Source organism: Dipteris shenzhenensis, chromosome 20 (assembly GCF_047967505.1).
Source record: "Dipteris shenzhenensis isolate YYH24624 ecotype China chromosome 20, Dip_SZ_1.0, whole genome shotgun sequence".
NCBI lineage: Eukaryota > Viridiplantae > Streptophyta > Polypodiopsida > Gleicheniales > Dipteridaceae > Dipteris > Dipteris shenzhenensis.
In genome coordinates this window covers 21,736,461-21,761,809 of record NC_141615.1, presented here as the reverse complement: position 1 = coordinate 21,761,809, position 25,349 = coordinate 21,736,461, and the positions used below count along the sequence as shown (strand labels likewise).

At 43.2% G+C, this 25,349-nt stretch overlaps 1 protein-coding gene across 4 annotated transcripts in view; it reads left to right on the top strand.

Annotated features, from left to right (window-relative positions):
• LOC147889412 (arogenate dehydratase/prephenate dehydratase 6, chloroplastic-like) overlaps positions 1-15,965 on the top strand; it is a 31,234-nt gene extending 15,269 nt beyond the window's left edge. For 3 of the 4 annotated variants that reach the window (XM_087391941.1, XM_087391940.1, XM_087391939.1), the window contains one exon: positions 15,305-15,965. In XM_087391941.1, coding sequence (XP_087248067.1) covers positions 15,305-15,382 — 78 coding nt within the window. In that variant the 3' untranslated portion in view covers positions 15,383-15,965. The remainder of the gene's footprint in view (positions 1-15,304) is intronic. The other variant, XR_015542942.1, reaches the window with a different exon arrangement.
• The last annotated feature ends 9,384 nt before the right edge of the window (positions 15,966-25,349 follow it).

Genomic DNA, 25,349 nt, shown 5'->3' with positions numbered 1-25,349 from the left:
AATGTCGGATGGATTTTACCCCACGATGATGGTAATTCCAATTTGTAACTTAAAGGTGAATTTTTATTGACGATCCGGAAAGGTCCATAGTATCATGGTCGCAACTTAGGAAACACAGACTTAACCGTCTTATAGCGATGTGGGGCTACAAATAATAGCACCATGTCACCAGTGTCAAATTCCAGGTGACGTCTATGTTTGTTGGCAGACCGTTGATACCGCTCTTGCGCTTTTCGCATATGATCCCTGACTTGGAGGAGAATGTCGTGCATTTCTTGAACCAGTTGATCAGCTAGGGCCACTCAATGTTGAAGTACAAAATTCGTTGGTACAATCGGAGTGTGTCTATAAGCTGCTTGGAATGGAGTCATGCTGACTATGGAAAGAGTTATTATAAGCAAACTCAAGGAGTGGTAGATACTCTTCCCAAGCTGCTAGGCATGACTGAATATAATGTCGAAGCATTTCTTCCAGAACTTGGTTGACTCTTTCAGTCTAGCCATCTGATTCTGGGTGGTAGGCTGAACTGAACAGTAGAGTTGTACCCAAAGATTCGAACAGTGAAATCCAAAAGTGACTGGTAAACTTAGGATCTCTGTCGCTGGTAAACTTAGGATCTCTGTCGGATATGATATTCTTGGGCAATCCATGTGTCTGAAGATGTGTTGTATGAAGAGTTTGGCGATGTTCGGAGCCTGTGCACTGCTTTTGCAAGCAACAAAGTGTGCCATTTTGGACAATTGATCAACAATTACCATAATCTGAGTATTACCTCTGGAGGATCGTGATAGTGTTGTAATGAAATCCATGGAAATACTTTCCCACCTCTCAGTTGGAACTAGAAGAGGCTGAAGAAGTCCTGCTGGAAGTCGTCGGCTTGCTTTCATTTGTTGACAAGATAAGCAAGATATAACCATTTTGATGACGTCGCTTTTCATCTGAGGCCAGTAGTATGTTGCACTGAGTAACCTATAAGTCTTGTTGATGCCTGGATGGGCAGCATAAGGAACTAGATGATGCTTTTTTAACAAAAGACGTCGAACATCCTTGTCATGTGGTACACAGACGCGATCTTGATAATACAGAAGGTCGTCCGTATAAGAATAGGATGAGAAAATCTTATGTTCGGAAGTCGAAGGTTGATCTTTTGAAAGAATTTATACTGCTGTGCCGAAGTCTTTATCATTGAAATACTTCCCTTTGAATGCATTCGGAACATCCACAGATAATGTAGAGATTACCATAGCTGATGCTAGAGTTAACCTGCTGAGAGCATCTGCAACTACATTGCGTAGTCCTAGAATGTACTCAATGGTCATGTGAAAGTTGGCGAGAAACTCAACCCAGCATGCTTGTCGAGCGTTCATGACTGGCTGAGTAAAGATATACTTTAGAGAGTGATGGTCTGTCTTAACCACCGAGTCGGCTCCCATGAGATAATGTTTTCAAGAGCGATAAGCATGTACAACGGCAAGAAACTCCTTATCATAAACCGGGTATCGGGTTTGGATATCAGAATGTTTATGGCTGTCAAAAGTAATAACTCTGCCTTCTTGCATCAAGACTGCTCCTGTAGCGATGTCGGAAGCGTCGGTCATGACTTCAAATGGAAGGTTTGGGTCAGCAATAGCCATAACTGGTGTGGTAGTGAGTGCTTGCTTGAGTTGTTAGAAACTATACTCTGTTTCGGGAAGCCATTGAAAAACTGCTGTGCTTTTCAATAATTCGGACATAGGAGCTGCGATTTTGGAAAACTGATAGACCTTTGTATGGTAGAAGTTTGCCAATCCGAGAAAAGAGCGGACATCATGAACATTCTTAGCAGTAGGCCAGTTTCGATTACCTCGACCTTCTTGGGATCCACAGAGATGCCTTGAGCTGAAATAACATGTCCCAAATATTCGAGTTGGGTCCTGAAGAACTCACTCTTCTCAATGTTGATGTAGAGAGAATTTGCGCGGAGAACTGCAAAAACTTGGTGAAGATGTTGTTTGTGCTCATGTAGGGATCTGCTGAAAAAGAGGATGTCATCGAGGTAAACGATGACGAACTTATCGAGGAAAGGCCTGAAGATGTCGTTCATTAGTGTCATGAATGTGGCCGGGGCATTGTTTAACCCAAAAGGCATGACCAAACATTCATAGTGTCCATACTTTGTTCGAAAAGCTGTCTTGTACTCATCGCCTTCTCGTATGCGAATTTGATGATAACTTGAACGAAGATCAATCTTTGAGAATTGTGCTGCGTGTAGAAGTTGATCGAAGAGGTCATCGATGCGAGGCAATGGATACTTGTTTTTTATAGTGATCTTATTGAGGGCTCGGTAGTCGATGCAGAGGCACATTGACTTATTCTTTTTTTCCACAAGTAGTACAGGAGATCTGAAAGGGCTGCGACTGGGCCGAATGTAACCTTTGTCGAGTAGTTCGGTCACCTGTCTTTGGATTTCTTCATTTTGAGTGTAAGAAACCCGATAAGGAGGTTTCGACGGTGGATTACTGCCGGAAATAAATTCGATTGGGTGATCCACTGGTCGTCGAGGTGGTAACTGCTTTGGCAATTCCTGTGGAAAAATATCGAGGTAGGGCTGGAAAAAAGGTTGGTTGAGGTATTCAGGAGGATCCTTTGTTGGTGTCTCCTCTACTGCCGTAACCAACAGAAGTGAAGTCTTTACTTGACGTTTACGAACCCACTTCTTTACTTGCAGGGCAGAGGCAACTGGGGTTGAAGGAGAGTCCCTAGAACCAGTTAGCTCAATAAGTTTTCCCTGGTGGACAAACTGGATAGTATGGCTGCGAAAACTGATTGATGGATCATAGTCGTAGAGCCACTGTTGTCCAAGTATGACATCGTACCGAGAAAGAGGCATGATGTCGAAGTTCATCTTGTCCATATAATGTTGGATACGAAAAGACAAGTTTTTGATTCTAGTGTTGCACAAGAAGGTAGTTCCATTTGGGAGTTCAATCTGATAGTCCATGAGACTAGGACTGGTGGTCAATCGAAGTTTGTCGACCATAGAACTAGCTAGGAAGTTATGAGAGCAGCCACTGTCGATGAGGAATCAGGATAGTGACCGTTGTTCCACGAATCGATCCTTGAACACAAAGTACTTGAGTGGCCAGGGAAGGCTCGGGGTTGCTGGCAAGGCTCAGGTGGATGGTATTTGCCATTCGAACAGCTTTGCCTTTCTTGTCTTGTGTTGGGGTAGCATCTTCTGTTTGGGAAGTACTAGGTTGCATATTGGAATTTTGCTTTGGTCGCTTGGGACAATCGAATGTTGGGGATGACGGTGATGAATTTGTGAAGAAGAAGAGGCGCGATCCTTGGAGGAGTGCTTCTGTTGGAATCCAGCATACGATTTCTGAGACTTGTGGGGATCTTGAGACTGTCGCTGACCTTGATTACCCGAGTTTTTTCTAAACTTGGGGTTATCTTGAGGGCGAGCACCTTTGGCCATAGTAGAGTTCTGTGTTCGATTAGCACTCTGCTTCCCTGTGTTTTGGAAATCTGTAATGCGCTCTGCGTAAGCAATAGCGCTAGCTGTGGTGGTGATGTTTGCTTTAAGGACATCAATGCGTAACGAGGGATTTAGGCCTGAGATGAAAGCATGAAGGCGATCATCCTCAGTTAAACCATCAATCTCCAGCACCAATGTGGTGAACTGAGAGATGTAGGAAGACAGGGAGCCTGTTTGCTCCAACTGTCAGAGTTTTGAACGTGCTTGGAAGTTCGCATTGGCAGGTATGAACTGCTTTTACGGAGCACGTGTTCAAAACGTTCCCAAGTTAACACACTTTTGCTGTCGTTTAAGCGTCGTTGCCACCATAGAAAAGCTGTATCCTTGAGGAGGGAGGTTGCTAAGGCAATCTTTTTGCCTTCAGTGAGGTCAACAATATCAAAGTACATGCGCAGTTTTGCGAGCCATTGGTCAACTATTCGGCGATTTCGTTGACCAGTGTAGGCTTCTGGAAGTTTAATGTCAAGTCTTTTAGTTTTGGAAGCTTGGAGTAAACGGTAGAGGGCACGGAGTTTAGTGTTTTCTACCTCTGGTGGGAATGAGTCCACATAGTCGTCTGGTTGTGTCACGTCATCCTCTGTATGTGTGGTACTGCGAGAATCTTGGAGTTGTTGGACTTTTTGGACCAAGTTGGAGATGCTGTCCTGAAGCTGGGAAATTTGAAGTTGAAGTAGTGCTTCGCCTTGTAAGTTGACTTCAGGGGTCTTTTTTGGACTTGAGTCGCTTATCTCCGGAGAGGCTGCACGTGAGCGTTGTGACATATCTGAGATCCCTGTGAGAAAAGCACGAACCTGTGCTCTAGTTTGTACCATTCCTGGAAGAAGATTCGGGCTGCTCCCTGAGGTTGCTCATGTTGGAGGGGGCAGGAGAAGCAGGATGGAACCAGCCGTGGAAATCTGGTAAAGGAGGTCCTGTCTGAGGTAACACTGGAGATGCCGAAATGGGTGTTACTACTCGTGAGAGTACAGGGGTAGGTTGCAGAGTCCACGGATCTGAGAAAGGATAAGGAGCTGCTGTCGGAAGTGGAGGATATCCAGGAGAGGGAGTGCCTTCAGAGTGTAAATACTGTCTTGGGGAAGGTACAACCTGTATAGGAGGATATCTGGGAGCTGAAGGAGGTGGAGAGTACCCTGGAGATGCTGAAGTTGAGGGGTAAAAATCTCTCCAAAGATGGACAGCAAACTCGTGAGGAATATCGGGTTCTGGGTATCTACGTGTCTCGTGGAACACAACCTGGACTGTGCTGAGGAAGTAATGTAACTGAGGTGCCTCACGCAAAAGGTATAGGATGTGGTCCAAGTCACTGGAAGGGCACGTGACACAGAAGACCCACGATGCAAAAGCTCCGAAATGGGCTGGTTGTGCAATCTGAACACGATATTGTGTGGTAGATGATGCCTGAGGTGTCCTTGAAAGGACGGGTGAATTACCAGGGGTTTCCATGCTTTAGGGAGAAGGCTTTCAGTTGCTGTAATTTGATAATGAGCGTCAAATAACAATATGAAAGAGAATACTTAGCAATAGAATGGAAAGAATCCACTTGGCATAGATTAGATCTGCCAATTAGTTGCATAGCAAGGCCTGAAAATCTCCGTCCGGAGGTCCATATACTATCTTTGCAGGTTCATGTTGAAGTGTGAGCAGGAAAAAGGTGCCTGGCGAGACTTTCGAGGCAGATAGGGGCGTTGGCAGAGGCGTGGTGGAGAAAAGGGGTTTCCTGCGTTGATTTCAGAGGAAAAGTGCCTGTGGGGTGCGAGGAGCAGATCCGGGCCTGGCTGGTTGGAATTGGAAGGCAGCAAAAGGGCGCTTTTCACAGGCTAAGGTGGCGAGATAAGCCAGCAGGATTCAGGCTGGTCTGAATTGCGATAGAGGACAGAACAGCTGCTGGGCAAAGGCAGGTATGGTGGCGAAAAAGGGGCAGTCTGCTTGCTTGTGGCAAATTGGCTGCGTGCTTCCAAGGCTGAATCGCGGCAGCAAGGGCAGTGATCTGGCGCTGAAAGACTGGCAGGAACCCAGGGCAGCAAACCGGCTGATGGGGGGGGGCTGCGTATGGCGTGGAAGGGAGGCGAATCCTGCGTGACGAAAATCTGTACGGGCGTCAATTGTGGGTTGTCATTTTTGTGTGTGGCTGCCTAGGCTGGGTGGTTGCCAAAAATTAAAGTGTGGGTTTAATTAACCCTTGGGTAGTCTAGGGCTAGGCCTAAGGTATGGGGCTGGGTTTTCCTTTTTAGCCCCTCTAGGTATCCTTTTTATAAGGTGCTTGGTGCCAAAAGGTGTGCCTATTCTAAGGGGTGTGACCCTTGGAATAGGTGTACCTTTTCATGAAGGGGTGTGACCCTGTTTTCAAAAGGGGTGTCCCCACACGAAGAGGTGTGTCCTTTTTTCCACGATGGGGTGTGTCCCTTGGGTGAGGAGTCAAAACTCTTCATCAAAAGGTGTGTCCGATGGTGGAAAAGGTGCGTCCCTTGGTTTTGGGACAGCCCAAGCACATCAAAAGACACGATTTTTGTCGTGTCCATTCACATCAACTCGTGATGTGGGGGAGATGGAGAGGCCATTGATGACTTTAGGTGGGGTTGGTGCTAAAAATTTTTACGCTCATTCTCTCCATCTCTTCCATGCACAATGTGCACGGGTATCCTTCTAGCGAAAAGAGGTGTATCAGCAGATAGGCGCTAGAAGGTGGCAGGCATTTCCTACAGGCAGGAGCGAAATTTGCTCTGATACCACTGTAAGAAATCCTAGATTTACTATATTTAGAAATGTGCTAAGGAACAGAAAGGAGACTGAAATAGTAGAGAACAAGGAATATTTGTATTGCTTGAGTGTCTGTAGTGTCTGTAGTGTGTCATCCATACAATTGGGCCTCTCTTATATAGCGAGTGAAGAGTCACACATGAAAAGTTGTGTACTCCAAAGTGTATGTGCATGAAGAGGTGTGTACCCCTTGTGAAGGGTGTGACCCTTGATGAGAGGGTACATTACAATAGGAGTGTCTCTTCAATAGAGTGTCTCTTGTGAAGGGTTGTGCCTCATAGGAAGTGTCCCGTCGAAAGGGCATACCCTTCCACAAGTGTCCATTCATCAAACAATCCATAAGTCTAGAAATAGAGAAAGGAATATGTCACAGATCGTGACATGCCCACTCTCTTGTTTCTTGCTTCCTCATGTGTTTCTTTTGCTTGCTGCTTTTGTATGTGCCTTTCAGCTACCTTTGTCCCTTTTTCACATTTTTCCTTCTCAATGGCCTGTGCTCTTTTCTCTTGCCTTCTTTGTCTTGTCTCTACCACTGTCTCTCTCGTTGGAGTAGCAGGGACGAGTCTCCAGCTGTAGGAGAGCAAAGGGGCTTTCACCTTTATATAATGTATGGTTGAGTAGAGTGGCATGTGGAACAAGAACATGGGGCAAGCCTTGCCCAAATGACTAAGCTCTCAACAACGACGACACTGTTTTGTAAGGCCTTCCATCTCTACTCGTTGAAGCAAAGGGATCTCCAAAGGAATTCAAGAGGGTAACAAGGAGGAAAAACTAGAGGGACCTTCGGCACCCATCGTCCAAAAGGACCAAGGCTGCTGTATTGGGGACTCTAGTACGCACCAAACCTGGCACCAACTGAAGAAAGGATACGCCTGTACTCCTGTGGCAAGCTTGGGAATCGCTGGGCATGGGGTATCTAGGGATCTGGTGGCACAGCTCCCTGTTGTCAACTAGAAAACTATGATACTAGGAGATTAGAAAACTATGATACTAGGAGATTAGAAAAACAAAAGGTAGCCCACCACCCAAGGTAGATCGTTAAGTAGAATCGTATACCCAATCTCAGACCCCTATTGTCGAGTGGGGATATGTAACATGCGGGGACTAGCTGTGTGGAAGTTAGATCAACATACAAGGAAGAACTCAAGCATGAAAGACACCAGAGATCTACCTTACTATGGTACACTGCTTTATACATGATTGTCAAATCGGCATACAAAACTGAGCTAAGATCGCTCCCCTAACTGCGACATGTGGGAGATGGAGCTATGCTGCGGAAATAGGACATCCAAACCTCGCCCATAGGATGGTTGAAAGGGGTTGCTGGAGGCTGGGGCTGAGTGCTGAAATGAGGGGAAAAGCCTCTTTATATAGGGGCTGGAAGGGCCTCTTTTGGAGACCCAACCAGCCCTGATTGGCCGACCAGCCAGTCGGCTGGTTGACTGGGCTGGTTGGACTGTTTGATCAGCCCTAGGGACCGACCTAGGGGGGATTGAGGCTGCCTATAAAAGGAACCTCCCCAGCCCACTTACTACACCTGGTGCTGCTCTTTGGGAGCCCCAAAACTTGCCAAATATGTTGCGATTTGCTGACCGGGCAGCCACACTTCACTGCAACCTTGTTGCTAGGTGTGATACCTCGCAATGCTTTGCCTTGGTGACCTGAACTGCTCCGCCGTGGCTTGTGACTTTGGGAATTGGGAATGGACCCCGTAGCTCGTGCCTGACGCGCCCTTGGACCATTTTTTGGGAGAAAAAAAGGTTTATATTATAAACAGTTCATAAGATATACATTGATGATTCACAAAAAACAGTCCGCAGTTCATCCTATCTTAAAACATCCAAGAAGAAAGCTCGTAGCTGCCTCAGTCAGTCTCATAGTAAATGGATCCCTTGAAGTGGCACTCTTGATTAAAGTTCTGACGATGCTCCAGCTCGTGGTTTTTTATTTCAGCAAAGAACTGCGCAAGGTCGCTGTCATACATCTTCGAAGCTTGCTAACCATTCAGCAAAAAGATATTCTGCATCAGTAAGCTTATCATTAAATTGGAAATCATTTCTGGAAATCCACACAAACCATAATGCATGTGCTCGCACTAATGCCCAGCGTGAGTGTTTGAATTTAGATGCATCTCCTAGCAAAATTGCTTTCCAATTAACTGGCTCACCAAGTTGCATTTGCACTCTCTTCCAGACTTTCCTAGCTAACAGGCATGCTACAAAAGCTGGAATACGTCTTCCCGTGCGCCTGGCATTGCTGGCATTTGCCGTCCCCTTTTCCAATCATTGTCCAGACAGCTTTCATCAACACCGACCAAAGCAACGTCGTCGACATCTTCTCTGGCATTGCTTTGGCCCAAATATAGTGGAATCTCCGCATCCAGCACAGTGTAGAGTTGGAGGTATTCTATTACATGAAAATCTGTCTGCTCCTAGAATGTTACGTCGAATCACGGGCACAGGCACTTGCATTATTCTCCCAGCCAACCTCGGTGGTAGCAAGCTTCTCAAATCCAAATCAGATCACGTGAAAGCTTTTGCTTGCTTATTCTCAATGAGCCCCAAAATTCCCTAGATGGATCTAGTATGCCACATGTCTTCATTTTAGGGTCCTTCCTTAATGCATCATTTACCCCTCTCTTGGGATATCATTAAAACTATTTGCCCCTTGGCACATTTCATGCATTTAGGTCCCTTAGCCTTAGATCCACCTAGTCTAGTGCCATGTCACCCTCACCAAGGACCTTGACCTTTATTCCTTTTTGATAATTTACATGAAGCCCAAACAAATATAATACAAACATTGATCCTTTAAAGGAAAATGTCGACTGACCCTTCCGAGGTCATGTTACCTCAACTTGAGCGTAACATTCCTTCCCTCTTCAGGCATTAGCGTCCTCGATGATAAAGTGTGGGAACACTCTCCGTAACTGGTATATGGATTCCCAGGTAGCTTCTGATAGAGGTAGACCATGCCATGCAACCAACATCGTGGGTATCTTCCGATTGCGCACTTGCATTGTCCCTCGATCCAGGATTCCTGTTGGTTTGCGTCTTGCATTATCCTCTATCTCCTGAAACAAAACAACACCCTCGATTAGTGAGTCACCTGTATGCAAAAACTTCTTTAAACGAGAAACATGAAACATTGGGTGCACCTTACAACCCTGTGGCAATTCTAATTTATAGGCTACCTTGCCTATTCTTTTTAGAATTAACCATGGCCCACAATATTGAGGTGATAACTTAGCACACTCTCCTACAGTCAAAGACTTAGAGTGCGAAGGAATTCTGAGAAAAACTTTTTCTCCTTTCTTAAATTCTATAGCGGATCGGTTTTCATCCGCATACGCCTTAACTCTATCCATAGCTTGGCGGATGTTCGCTCTCGCAAGTGCTAGTATCTCCCGCATCTGAATCACAAAGCTCGCCGCATTAGGCACTTTTTGAGGTATTCCAACTATAGTTGGATTCGCTGGCCTGTAACCATAGTTCAGCTCAAACGGACTGAACCCTGTAGAGAAATGTTTTTTATCATTGTAGGCAAATTCTAATAATGGCAACCACTTGTCCCATGTATGTTGCCTCAATGACACATATGCTCTAAGCATATCCTCTAAAATTTGGTTGATTCTTTCCGTCTGACCATCCGTTTCTGGATGATCCCCACTAGTGTCTCAAACACCGCAATCCAAAAATGACCGGTAAATTTGACATCTTTGCCTGACACTATGGATTTGGGTAATCCATGCAAACGAAATATATGTCTAATAAACAAATCCGCCACTTGCGGGGCACTAACAGACTCTCTAGTTGGAATGAAGTGAGCCATCTTGGTAAGACGAAGTCGAAGTCTTCCCTTCCAAAAGAGGGAATGAGGGGCACGGCCACTGTTACATCTTGCATGCAGAAGGAGGGATTCTCAATGAGTGTCATATGTGTGAGTTGAGTGGAACAAGAATGATGCAGGAAGGGCACCGTACGCAGGCCTGAGAGGGAGTGGAGGGAGCCTAGATTGAGAGGAACGCAAGTCGCCATCGCGGTCACCATCACCGTCCTCCATCCAACCCTATCTCTCGCTCACAACTCCTAGCCACAATGTTATCATCATAAGATCGCCCTCGCCCTTGGACCACAGTTACCAAGGAACGACGTTCCGTCTTCGTGGAACGTGGGAATGCCGTTCTCAGGTGGATGGCAGTGCGGGAACGTTTGGGAAACGCCTAGGAACATTCCCAAAAGTGGGAATGCTTGGGAAATGTTCCCAAATGTTCTGGGAACGCGGCCGGAACTTGTTCTGGGCTGGGTCCACGTTCTGGGTTTAGGGCTGCGCGGGTGCGCCATTTTGGCGTCGGCGGGGGGATTTAAGCCCTCTCCAACCACTGTCCACCCCCTTCCACTCAGCCACTCAGCCACTCAGCCTCTCAGCCCCCTCTCTCAAGCACTCAGCTCACTTAGCCTCCTCTCAAAGCTCACATCCACTCAACCTCCTCTCTAAGCTCTTGGGCCTCAAGGCGCAGCTCCTTCCACTCCCTTCTAAGCTCTCTCCTCACCCACTCAGCCCCTTCCTCTCCTCTCAGCCCCTTCTATCCATCTCCTCTCTCGAGTCTCAGCCCCTTCTGTCCATCTTCTCTCTCAGCCCCTTCCTCTCCTCTGAGTTCCAAAAAGAGTAAATTTGGAGTAACTTTTGGAAACATTGCATCCAAAAAGAGGAATAGGCTTGGGGTTCAGAAGGCAAATGAGGTTGTATTTGTTAATGCAAACTTACGTTTGCTTAACAAGTTCAAGGTAGATTGCACTCATGAGCCATACCTTGGATTTCGACCAGATGAGGACTCCGAATTCGATAGTGATGCAACAAAGGATTCTCGTGAGCATGAGGATGATGATTCCCAGGTCCAGGATGATGAGGGTCAGCATGATGAGGGAAAGGCCTCTAATACTATGCCGCCTTCAGACCAATAGGTGGCATGTCTGACACTTTTTTTTTCTATATACCATGTCCTTGACTCGAGAGTCTCGAGTCCTATTTTGTATTGAGGCATGGCCTCCTTTTCTTTTATTTTGCATATTATATGCTCTAGCCTCTATGATCTATAGTAATCTGCAATTCTCTGGCTTAAAGGTTTAAAGGTTGTACACATTGCCCATTGCACAATGCACATTGCAATTTGCGTTGATGTATATTTCGATTTTCAAAGGATTTTGTGTCTGTAAAAGTCTAAAGCTGAAATGGAAAGCTTAGAGCTGCTACATCCGGTTATTGTTAGCATATTTTGGTATGTTTTCCATGTGATTTGATGACATGTCATATGACGTGGTGTTCCCGTTCCCGTTCCCCCCGTTCCCTCTTCCCGACGTTCCTATTCTGACTCCCCACGTTCCCGTTCCTTGGTAAAAATGCCTTGGACTAGGATTGATAACGGGATCACAGCGTACGACAAATGGGTTAGGCTGTGTGTCACAATGCTCCTAGTGTAGGGGTGCTTGTGACATTCCCTCGTGCTCAACTTCTGGATGATGGTAGTTGCTGAGTGATTGAGTGAATTTGCTAAGCGAATGTGATGATGATGACCACCAAGTGCTGCTCGAAACTTGACTGTCCTCCCAAAGAACTGGGGAATAACAATCTGGCACTGGGATTGATCTGGAACTGCTCCAAGCGGCTGATGAATAATTGCTCTGTTATGATAATACGGCAGCTTGATAAAAACTCTTGAGAATTGGTACTGCTGCGAAGCCTGGTTGCCGAAGTTGAGGTCAGTCATCCCGCTATGCTACTATTGTGAACTCCTGATCCTTGGGTGGTATGGCACTCTAAAAGGCTCCAGGAAATATGAACTGCATGCTGTCCTCGTGAACTGTTAAGGACCGTCTGATCCACTGACATAGAAATGTAAGACTCTTGAGTAGATAAAGGACTGCCTGCTGATGAAGAACTGTCTGTGGGTACTGCAGAAGAATAGTCCACCATACTATGCTCTAGGTGGAAGACATTTGAGCGTATGATAGACTCCTGGTAACTGCAGATGAGGAGAGGAACTATGAGCAGGCCATGAGAAACTGCTGGTGCTATAAAAGCATTTGCCCTCAGTCTCGCCTGTGCTGGACCTCGTAGACTGCCAAGTCTACAAGATGTCTAGATCGATGTGTGGCCACATCAAGGCGTTCTTGTTCCAACAGAAGCCGGAAACGGTCCAATGTCATTGCATCCTCATTTGTCTTCTTTTCCTGCTTGGGCTGCTAAAAAAGAGCCGATTTTGCTCAAGGAGATGATCTTGGCACATCCTGCTCCCTGAACACTTGCCTGAGAGCTGCTGTACTGGACGGGTACATGATGGAATACTGGTAGACCCATCAACTGCTGCAACAATGACTGCCACAGGAAGAAAAATTTCCCCCCTAACCTTGCCTTACAAGATGTAAATGCATACGGGTGAAGACAGGAGCTGGCCCAATGTGCGATGGAGGGAGGGAGAGGCTAATGTAGTATGGTACTACCACTAGTCCGAGGTATGGACAAAATACAAAATTGGAAAATATCCCAAGCATGCTCCCTCCTCTGCTAACTGCGTCCCCTTTACTAAGCTTTGCTGCCAGGATTCCCTCCAACCTAATTCAGTTAGCAGAAGGAACCATATTGCTCTGATACCAATGTAACTATAGTAGACTGCTTTATTTATACATGATTGCCAAATCGGCATACAAAATTGCGCTGAGACCTCCCCTAACTGCGACATGCAGGAGATGGATCTATGCTGCGGAAATAGGACACCCAAACCTGGCCCATAGGATGGCTGAAAGGGGCTGCTGGAGGCTGGGGCTGAGTGCTGAATGAGGGCAAAAACCCTCTTTATATATGGGCTGGAAGGGCCTCTTTTGGCAGACCCAACCAGCCCGAATTGGCTGACCAGCTAGTCGGCTGGTTGGCTGCGCTGGTTGGACTGTTTGATTAGCCGACCTGGAGCACCGGGTGCTGCCCTTTGGGAGCCCCAAAACTTGCCAAATATGCTGCGATTTGCTGACCAAGCAGCCAGTTGTCACTGCAACTTGGGCTTGACCCTAGTGCATGTGACATTCCCCTCTTCTAAACTTGTTGCTAGGTGGATACCTCGCAACGCTTTGTTCTAGCGACCCAAACTGCTCCGCCCTGGCTTGTGACTTTGGGAATTGGGAATGGACCCCGTAGCTCGTGCTTGCCTTGTCCCTGGACTAGGGCTCACAATGGGGTCATGGCATATGACAAATGGGTCAGACTGTGTCTCACAATAGTGTAGGGGTGCTTCTACTTGCTGATTTTCTGTTCAAGGATGTCCAATACCTTTTAGGCAACAAACAGCTTACCGCTATTGTTCTTTAGTTCTTTGCTACCTTATTGTCTCCTCCTTTGTGAATTGCACTATCCTGTTGAGTTGCCAGTTTGTGGGAAATGCATCTTCCAAAGATTTATTTATTATTTTGGTCAGCATCTCTTTTGATTTTCCCCCTCTCTATGAGAGCATCGTTGCTACTAAGCCTTGCAAGTCTAGAGCTTTCCAATTGGCTAACTTCGTCAGTTCTGTCTCCATGCATTCTTCTGTGATGATGCCATTTGTAGCTTCGATGGAGATACTATGGGTGCTCCTTCTACAGAAGAAAGATGGTTCATTCCGTATGTGAATTGATTATCGCGCACTAAATAAGACGACCATCAAGTATAGATTCCCAATTCCGCTCATAGATGATGTGCTAGATCAGCTCAATGGAGCTTCATTTTTCAGCAGAATAGATTGGAAAAGTGGTTATCACCAAGTCGGAATACAGCCACGTTATGTGCATTAACAAAATGATGGATTGCATCTTCCGCCCATACAAACACTTCACATCATGTCTTCCTACATTGCTTTTCCCACTTGAGATTTGTTTCCATGTCACTTCTGGATAAACTTTCTAGAAATTTTATTGAGCTCTTCAAATTGCTCAAGTTGCATGTGTCTTAGGAAATCTCTCTATCTGTCTGAACTCTCTTGCCTTTGTTTCTTTTCCTGCTGTGTCTCCTGTTTTCCATGATTAAACTTCAATCTCGTTTCATTTTTTGCTTATATGCTTTGTTTGGGCATCTTTTCTAGATATATTTGCATCTGGTAACTAAGCGAATAGACTCCATCTTGCAAGAGTTTCATCCTGGTTGTGGCTAGCTGATATTTATTATAATTAATCCTGGTATGGCTAGGTTGTATTATGACCACACTCTGTATTTATTGCCATGTGCTCTGGGTGGTCTCTTTTTCCAAGCACTCTTGCTTAGAGCTCTTTTTTGGGGAGAATATGGAATGATGTCTTTGCAGGCAAAACTTTGGGGGATAGAGTGCTGACTAAATTTTTTACTAGTCCTCTAGCTTTCATCATGACTTCTCAACGTATATAGAGCTTGAAAACATGACAACCTTTGTGTAAATGTTGCTGTCGTGCGTGACTACTGCGTGCTGTTGTGGAGCATGGTTTTGTGTGATCATCCACACCACTTTTAGGTATTATGAAGCTGGTGGGGATGGCACAGTAGCTAGTCCTTATGGTGATAATTTGTAAATTTTCTGTCAGTGGAGATGTCACAGTAGCTAGTTTCAGCTATGCAATGTCACCTTGGTGAGTTTGGGATGTTCCAGATTAATCTAGATAGGCATATGGACCACCTATGCCCATCTTCATTTTGTGTGGGTGTGTGGATCGTGTATATGTTTATACTATGGTCTAGTTTGTGCCTGATGACATTGGTGTCGATGTCAAGCCATGCATGATGGAGTTATGGTTTTCAACCTTGTGGGTGATCATCATGAGGTCGAAACTGCACTATTTGTTTGTTTTAAGACGTTGAGTTTAGGGATTTTCCTTGATTGTCATAGGTAAATAATATTATGCCATTACAACTATGGTACTCAAATGTATGGCTTGTTGTCTGGTTACATTGTTGAAACATACTGTTGTGAGAGGAGTCTCTTTCATCATCAATGTCAATACCTTGAATATATAATTTTCACTTTTCTTTCAGGAGTTTGCCACCTTTCTCAGGGTGTTGGGAAGCTATCCAATGGATGTAACTCCCACTAAGACTTTTCAAGGTTCATAATGAGGAGTTCGGAATGTTACTGCAGCGGCAAAACAGCAATTACGTTTCTAATAAATGCCACATGTTGAACTATAAATTCAGGCCTGCAGGCTGGGTCATCATTAAGAATGATGAGGGACGTTCATCTTGCACTCTGTAAAGAATTTGTAACAAAGCTGGTTTCTTCTTGTGTTTTTAACATGAAAGGACTTAGAGCTGTAGTCGAGTCACAGAATTTCTCCTGGGGACATATTTCTAAGAAGAGACATTTTCAATTTCCTGAGCTGTATATAAGATTCTCTCAGGTATAAAGGATGTAACGTGATTAGGAGAGTAGGTATAAAGGGTAGTAGGTACTGACAGTCATAAGTTCTAACTTGTTAAAAAGAGTACTGGCCGTTTTGAGTGAAGATTCGTGGCTCTTTCGTTCTGGAATATGTTCTTGGTTGATTGAAAGACAAATTCTTGAAGGGATGAACTCTTACCAACTGAGGAGACTTTCCATCAGGAGTCCTTTGTGACTAGGACAAGTTTTGCTCCAAAGACATTTATATTTAAATTAGACTATTGCAAATTTTGTTTAGTATAGTCTGCTGTTCTGGATCGTCTCTTATTTTAGTTCTCCTGGTTTTGGTTCACGCACTGAAGTAAGAAGTTATTGATTTTTCTCCTCATGCTCTTTGTACAGGCAAGATATAGGTGTAAACAAGGCTTTGTTTAGGAAGCAATGTGGGTGAATGATATCTGCTCATTCTAATAGTAAGAAGACTGAAATGGTATAATGTGCTGATGGTTGAAATACGAAGTTTTGAGCAGAATATCCTGAGCGAAGGACACATATATAGGTAGGTACAAATACCTTTTATGTGCTTGTGGAGGTGTGCAACCTGTGCTCGTGTGTCTGGCAATTTGTACATAGATGCATATATTTGTGCGGAGGGTTCTAAGTGAATATCTATTGTGCTCAAGCGTCATCTATATTTCAATTTGAGAGAATGATGCCATTTGAAATAAATAAGAAAAAGACTATATAATTTTGTCGTAAGAATGCAAAGTTTGTTCAAAGCACTCTTAAACTTAGTGAAGAAAAATATTAGGGATGAAAGCCCATTAATTGGGTGGTATGAGAGGCTAGAAGCTTTTGCTCCTATAGGTTCATGCTTAGAAGGCAATTGTACCAAAGCAACCTTTTTAACTACATGTTCAAATTTCATTCGTGTGCTGGCAGATTTCCCTTGTTATTTGAAGTAGTTGTGGAGGTAGCAAATGCAACCTTCTAGTTTTGGAGGGCTTGAAACAATTGCTGGTTCACAAGCTATTACCAATAGACACCTAACTTGAATGTTTATGCAATTGGTAGTTTTACAAAGAGGAAGTCTTACTTCATAGTCTTATCTATATCATTACTTTTCATTTGGCGTGACATTCTAGTGGATGTGGATTAAAGCTAGCATAAAGCATGGAAGGCTAGGTGGAATGAACATTACCGTTTTCAATAGCAGGAATAGGTATGGTGAGGGAGGTCCCCTCTTAGAGATAGCTATAGCTTGGTACATCATAGAGACATTGAAGGTATAGGATTAAACCCTTTTGAGTGGTCCCTTTTAATGGTCATTATCAATCAGTAGGCACTAGATCTAGTCGTGAACATGCAATTATAGTGTGTGATGTCTACTTCACTTTTGGTTTTTGTTTACAACATCTAATCCCTCGATACATGTTTTTTGACCCTCGTACATGATGGTTGTTGAAAAGCAAGGAAAAATGCATCTTGGACAATATAAAAAAGATACGACGGACATGATACTTTGCATGTGTCTTGAATTGAGTGAGGATAAGTCCTTTTCAAAGTACCATGCCCATCAGAGAGTCTCACATTTGGATGAGGCACCCCAATGCGTGTTTTTTACCTTTGTGAGATGAGAGGCGAGAAACACCCAGACCATGCCAATGATGTTTGATAGGCACGGAACCTTGAACGAGCCTTAAAGTAGGAGATGACTCGCACGTTCGAATGAGGCGTCTTGATGCTTGTTTTTTGAACCTCGTGCATCATGTGTGGTAAGAAAACAAGGGAAAACATATACTTGAACGTGAAAATAATATCTGATGGCCGTGATATCTTGCATGAGCCTCAAAGTGGGTAAGATTAAGACCCACGCAAAGTAGCGTGCCCATCAGAGACTTGTCACATTTTAATGAGGCATCTCGATGCATATTTTTTTAAAAGCCTTTGTGTATGATTGGTGGTGAGAAAATAAGGAAAAACGCATCCTCAACCATGCAAATGAGATTCGATGGGCACGTTACTTTACACAAGCCTTAACTTAGGTAAGTTTAATACTTTTGCAAAGTATCGTGTACATTAAAGGCTTGCACGTTCAAATGAGACACCTTGGTGTGTGTTTTTTAATCCTTGTGCATGATGGGTGGTGAGAAAATAAGAAAAAACGCATCCCCGATCATGCAAACAAGTTTCAATGAGCATGATGCTGCACAAGCCTTAGAATGAGAGATTAAGGCCCATGAAAAGTAACGTGCCCATTGAAGATTCGCGCATTCAAATGGTGCACCATGATGCATGTTTTTAACCCTTGCACATGACGGGTGGTGAGAAAACAAGGAAAATGCATCCTCAAGTATGCAAATGAGATTCGATGGACACAATACTTTGCATGGCCGTAAACTGGGTGATATTAAGGCTTGAGTAAAGTATTACGTTCATCAGAGACTCGCACATTCAAATGAGATACCCTAATACGTTTTTTAAAACCCTTGTGCAGGGTGGTAAGAAAATAAGGAAAAATGAATCCTTGATGATGCAAAAAAGATCCGATGGGCACAATACTTTGCGCAAAGACTTGCATATTCAAATGAGATCCCGATGTGTGTTTTTTTATCGTGGTGCATGATAGGTAGTATAAAACTAGAAAAAATGCATCTCTGAGCATGAAAATGATATTAGAGGGACATGATACCTGTCACATGCCTTAAATTGGATGAGACTAAGGCCCTTGCAAAGTAGCGTGCCTATCGAAGACTTGCACGTTCAAATGAGGCACCTTGATGCGTGTTTTTTGACCTTGGTGCATGACAAGTGTTGGAAAACATGGAAAATGAGGAAAAAAGCATCTCCAACCATGCAAATGATATGGCATGATACTTTGCCAGCAAAGCATAAAAGTTGGTGAGATTAAGGCCCATGCAAAGTAGCGCATTCATTTGAGGCTCGCACGTTTGAATGAGGCACATGATGTGTGTTTTTTGATCCTCATGCATGACATGTGGTGGAAAAACATATTTTTCATGCATCCTGGACCATTGAAACAAGATTTGATAGACACGATACTTTGTAGAGGCCCCTTGCAAATTGCTGTGCCCATCGGAGACTCACATGTTCGAATCAGGCACCCCGATGCATGTTTTTTTATCTTCGTGCATGACGGTTGTTGAAAAACAAGGAAAATTGTATCCACGATCGTGCAAACAAGATACGTTGGGCATGATACTTTTCACGGCCCTTAAAGTGGGTGTGACTAAGACTTGTGAAAAGTATCATGTCCCTATCGAAGACGTGCACGTTTTGATGAGGCTCCTCGATGCGTGTTTTTTGACCCTTATGCATGAAGGGCGGTGAGAAAAGAAGGAAAAATGTCTTCTTGAGCATGCTAATGATATCGGATGGGCACAATACTTTGCATAGGCCTTAGAGTGGATGAGATTAAGATTTTTACAACATACTGTGCCCATCGGAGACTCACACATTTGAAGGAGACACCTCGATGTGTGTTTTTTGACCCTCCTACATAATGGGTGTTGGAAAATAAGAAAAAATGTGTCACCGAGCATGCAAACAAGATTAGATAGGCATGACAATTTACACGGGACTTAAAGTGCATGAGATTAAGGTACCCCAATGCAATGTATTATGCCCATCACACACTTGGACATTCAAATTAGGCACCCCGATGCGAGTTTTAAAAAACTTGTGCTTCACGTGTGGTGGAATATAAGAAAAAAAGCATCCCCAATGATGCAAATGATATCAGATGGGCATGAGACTTTGCACATGCCTCAGATTGGTTGAGAATAAGTACCACATCCATAAATCACTTGCTAGTTTGAATGATGCATCTCAATGCATGTTTTTTGACCCTCTGCATGATAATTTTTGGAAAACAAAGAAATTTTTGTGTGTCCTTGACCATGAAAATGATATCCAATGGGCATGATACTTTGCACAAGCATTACTATGCACCCACCTTGATGCATGTTTTCTGACCTTCTTGCCAAACGGGTGTTAGAAAACAAGGAAAAATGTGTCCTCGACCATGCAAATGATATCATATGGGCACGATGCTTTGAATAGGTCTTAAAGTGGATGAGACTAAGGCCCATGCAAAGTATCATACCCATAGAACACTCGCACATTCGAATGAGGCATCCTTATGGCATCCTCATGTAGGTTTTTTCATCGTCACATATGACGTGTGGATGAAAAACAAGAAAAAATGCATCCCCGACTATGCAATTAAGATACGATGAGCATGATACTTTTCATGGGCCTTAAAGTGGGTGAGATTAAGGCCCGTGAAAAGCAGCATGTCCATCAGAGACTCGCATGTTCGAATGAGACATCCCGTTGCACGCTTTTTGATTCTCATGCATAAAGACTATTGAAAAGCAAGAAAATATGCATCTCCGACTGTGCAAAGAAGATCCAATGCACACTATATTTTTTAGGAGCCTTAAAGTGACTAAAACTAAGGTCCCTACAAAGTATCATGCCCATCGGAGACTCGCACGTTCGAATGAGGCACATTGTTTGACCCTTGTGTATGACGGTGATGGAAACAAAAGAAAAAGCAACTCCCCAACCATGAAAATGATTTCTAATGGGCCTTAAAGTGGGTGAGATTAAGGTTTATGAAGAGTACCATCCCATTGGAGACTTGAACATTTGAATTAGACACCCCGATGCATGGTTTTGACCCTCATGCATGATGTGTGGTGAGAAAAAAGAAAGAAAAAATGCATCCCCAACCATGTAAATAATATTTGATAGGCCTGATACTTTGCATACCCCTTAAAGTAGGTGAGAAATACAGTCCCTAAAAAGTACAATGTCCATCAAAGACTCGCACGCTTGAATAAGATATCCCAATGCATGCTTTTTGACCCTTGCGTATGACAAGTAGTGAGAAAATAAGAAAAGATGCATCCACGACCATCCAAATGAGATCTGGTGGGCATGATACTTTGTAGCATCCTTAAAGTGGATGAGGATAAGGCTTGAATAAAGTATTGTGCCCATCAGAGACTTGCATGTTCTAATGAGACACACCGATGTGTGTTTTTTGACCCTTATGCATGACAGGTCGTGAGAAAACAAGGAAAAATGCATCCTTGACAGTGTAAAAACGATTTGATGAAAATGACGTTTGAATGAGGAATCTCGATGAGTGTTTTTTTATCCTAATGTATGATGGGTGTTGATAAAATAAGGAAATATGCGTCCCCAACCATGCAAATAAGATCCAATAGGCACGATACTTTGTAAAGGCCTTAAAGTGGTTGTGATTAAGGATTGTTCAAAGTAGCGTATTCTTAGCGACTTGTACGTTCACATGAGACACCCCGATACTCTTTTTTTGACCCTTGTACGTGAACAGGTGGTGAGAAAAAAAGAAAAATATGCATCTCGACTATGAAAAAAGGAACCAATGGGCACAATACTTTGCATAGGCCTTAAATTAGGTGGAATTAAGGCTATGCAAAGAACCTTTCCCATCAAAGACTCGCTCATTTGAATGAGGCACCCCAATGCAAGTTTTTGACCCTTGTGTATGAGGGGTAAACCCCAAGGGGCAAAAGGTAATTACGGCACAAAGGTGTTGAAAAGGGACCTCATGGTGGACAAAGGTCTATAGGTCTTAGGGTCTAATTAGAAAGGCCAAAGGTCCATATGTCCAATAAAAGGGGCCAAAGGTCCAAAGGTTCACCTAAAAGGTCCTAGGGACCATAGGTGCACAAGTCTAATTAAAAGGTCCTATGCTCCAATAAAAAAAGACCTAAGGGCTTTCACCCTATGTATCATGTCCCTCCCATGGCTCAAGGCCATTGGATCACAATCTAAGGGCCTGCCACATGGCTACTTGTTTAATGTGTCACCACCACAGTGATGGGCTAATCTGCCAATCCATTAAATGCATCATTTTGTGTGTTTTGAGACATGCCCTTGAATGGTATGAGTCACATGACCTTGTGGGCATGGGCTCATCGATTTGTTTCTTTTTGCCAATGATGGCACCATGAAGGTCAATGCTACCTAGGACAGCATGACTATATTGGCAGAGTCGATGAGCCCAATCTTTGTGGGCATTTAATGCCTTGGATACTTCAAGGCTCTAGGCTCCACGAACGTTATGAAGACTAGGTCCACGTGCAAGACCTCGGAGGTGGTGCCTCCATGGCAGTCACTGCTACGACTTAGACTCTTTTATGTCACTCTACCACCATGGGACCCATGGCGCGGTACTTCAGACTGCCATCACCCGTGATTTTTGATGCCAATTGTGCGGATGACAGTGGCCACTAATGCGATGTCTAGTTGCCATGCGATGTTCTAGCAGTGCCTTTAATGTCTTGACTACCTATGCACAGTGCACCATTACCCATGTGGCACTGAGCCCCCATGGTCCTTTATGTCTGTGTCTGCATGGTGCAATCCACTTTTAAGCTAAGCAGCGTGCGAAAATATTGCCATGATGCCATCATATGTGATAGCTTTCTGGATTTAAAGCATAGCAGTAGATCGAGTACTTTCTAGAAGGTAAGTGATTGCCTTATCATGCCTCCACAACTTTCACATGCATCCAATGGTGAGCAAACGCTATATGACGTTCCTCTATTGGAGAAAAAGGTGGAATTTATAGAAGTGCTCCCCCATAAAATAAATGGTCACTTAGGAGAACCAAGGGTCCTTTAGTCTTTTTGTAGCTTAGATAATATGCCCATGACTTTTGAAGGTACATTTGAATTTTTAACTTATTTTTTACACACCACGTGTGCATACAAAATTCCTTTGTTCCTCCTATAAGCAAGGGGTTGCTTTTACCCCATTTTTGTTCAATCTTCAATATAGGTCCTAAGCTACTAGGCACATTATCTTTGCCAATTAAAAAGATCTTTTTCATCATAATTGGCTAGAAAGTATATGCATTCTTGACCTTGATTGTCAACAAGGTGTGTGGGTGTGTGTGTGTGCACGTGTGTGTTTATAAAAGTGATCCCCCATAAAGTGAATGGTCACTTAGGAGAATGAAGGGTCCTTTAGTCTTTTTGTAGCCTAGCCAAAAATGAAGGGACTTTTGCACACAATATGCCCATGACTTTTGAAGGTACATTTGATTTTTAAACCTATTTTTTACACACCACGTGTGCATGCAAAATTCCTTTGTGCCATGTAAAAAAATATTCTTCATCAAAATTGGTTAGAAAGTATATACATTCTTGACCTTGATTGTCAAGAAGGTGTGTGTGTGTGTGCGTGTGTGTTTAGATTTAATAATACCATCAATAAATGAACCATATAATTAATTCAATCATTTGGATAATTATAAAAAGCTGCATATGAGAAATGGATTGAATTTTTTAAAGAAAACTAAATTGAAGTGACATTTGACAATATTGCAATCCAAAAATTTGGTAAGGAAAGCAAGAGGATTGGCAATTGAATTTTTCTTTATATTGAGTTTGCAAACTTAAGCAAAGAATCATTACAAAAGTGTCAAATCGGTCAGGTAGTCCAGGCTCCAAGGTCAGGGTCTACTTACCTTGCCACCATCCAAACCAACCATTTGTTAGAACAATAAAGTTGAGGTTGGGTAGCCAGGTGTAATGGCTATATTCCTTGGTTGGTTATCGCTTTACCTAAGAACTTGACCTAACCTTTCAGATACTATAAGAAAGATGAATCAACTAGATCGATTTAAGACTGATAAAAAAGACTTTTGTTCATGGTTGGAAATAGGATATAGTAATAAAATGTACATAAATTGATTGATTGGGAAATTCTAAATTAGAGCAAAAGTTCCAAGGGGGGCAGTCCACACCCTTAACAAAACGCAATATGGGTGGTATTCCACATCTTTAGTCAATAAGATTGGCACACATATTATCAAGATGAAAATAAGACAATAGTAAATGGGATAAGGGCCAAGTGGGATAGAAAAAATTAAAAAAGAATGAGGCCCTAAAGGGTGGGAGAGAATAAAGTGAATAAATCACCAAAAAAGTAAGAACAAAATGAATAAAATAAAAAGAGAAAATGGATGAATACAATGAATAAAGCACTTGGGGTTATGAGCAAAAAGGTTATAAGGGGACATACGCAAATTAGAAAACAAGAACTCTTAATGGACATACACAAACTAGAAAACAAGAAATCATTAAGAGATATGGGGTTACACACAAGAATTAGAAAAAATGGAAGAAACAATAAGAAACAAGGCCTCTCCCTTGAAGATAAAACCAAAAGAAATAATTAACTAAAAGAAGATAAATAACTAAAAGAATTACTAAACTAAGAGACGACTACTGAGAAGTTAATTTATAAAATTTTAATAACTAAAAGAATAAATTCCTTTGCATAAAGTGATTAATAACAAAACTTTAAATAAATTCATTAACTAAATGGAAAAAATTTCCCATTTATTAAAATTAACAATGGATAAATGAAACACTATTAAGAAAACATGTAAGTAAGTTAAAGTAAAACATTTAGAAACTAAAAAAGGTAGGTAAATGTTAGTTTGACTAAAGAAAAACACACGCGTTAAGAGAGGCCAATTATAATAAGGGAGGTCAATCAAGGGAGGCCATTTAAATAGATAAATAATTTAAATGTAAGTTGATATATAGGTTAGTAAAAAATATATTAAATCAATAAAGTCTTAGAGCATACCTATACATCTATATATATATATATATAGAGAGAGAGAGAGAGAGAGAGAGAAGACATCCATGAGCTCTACCACCATGAGACAAGAATTCACAGGAAAGTCTTATCTCAAGGATGGAGGACGGTGATGGAGATGACGATGGTGACATATGTCCCTCACAATCTAGGCTCCCTCTCCTTCCTCGCAGACCTAAGTATGGATCCCTTCTCCTGACCTTTTTGTCCCACTCAATGGTCACTTTGCCACATGCAACACTCATAGAGAATCCCTCGTTCGATGTGACAGTGTCCTCGCCTCTTCGACCTTCTTTTGGAAAGGAATATAGAGGCCCTGACTTCACTGATCTTGCTTCCTTTCCTCCACTAGTCGATAACTTTCCCGCTCCACCTTAATAGAATGTTAGAGACTGCAGACGCAGAGAAATATGGTCATTTCCTTCTGATTCCCAAGGAAGAACCGTTGAATGAGATAACGGCTTTACCATCTTAGGTCGGGGAGGAAGCAGGTTGGGCAAGTCAGCAAGTCGTGGTGCTTTCCACTCCGAAGCACCAACTGCTGACCACTCTGGACAAGCTACAACATCCGGCTCCTCATATCCTCATATGTGGGGGCTCTCCAACACAGTAGAGGGGGCTTCCAGCTCCTTTCAGAGAACAAAAAAACCTTTTGGCAGCTCTCGGACAAGAGGGAGTACAAGAAGCAAAACACGGGACCCAGACCAAATCTACGAAGCCGAACCAAGAAAATGGTGTGTTGTCCTCCAAGAAATCCCACAAAGACAACTCCAATGCCCCCACCTTCGATAGCACAACGACTAGAGTCCAAACACCTGAAGCCACACGAGAATTTCAAGAGGTGAGCTTAGGCCTTCCATGAGAGAGGGAGAATTCTAAACCAGGTAAAGCTGTTTTGCACGGCCTTCTTGAAGAATCTGAATGGTCTGCATCCCCCAACTTCTTTCCTTGAGAACTGGTTTCGAACCAACTAGAGTAGGAGAGGTAACATAGTCACCAATGTTCACTTCC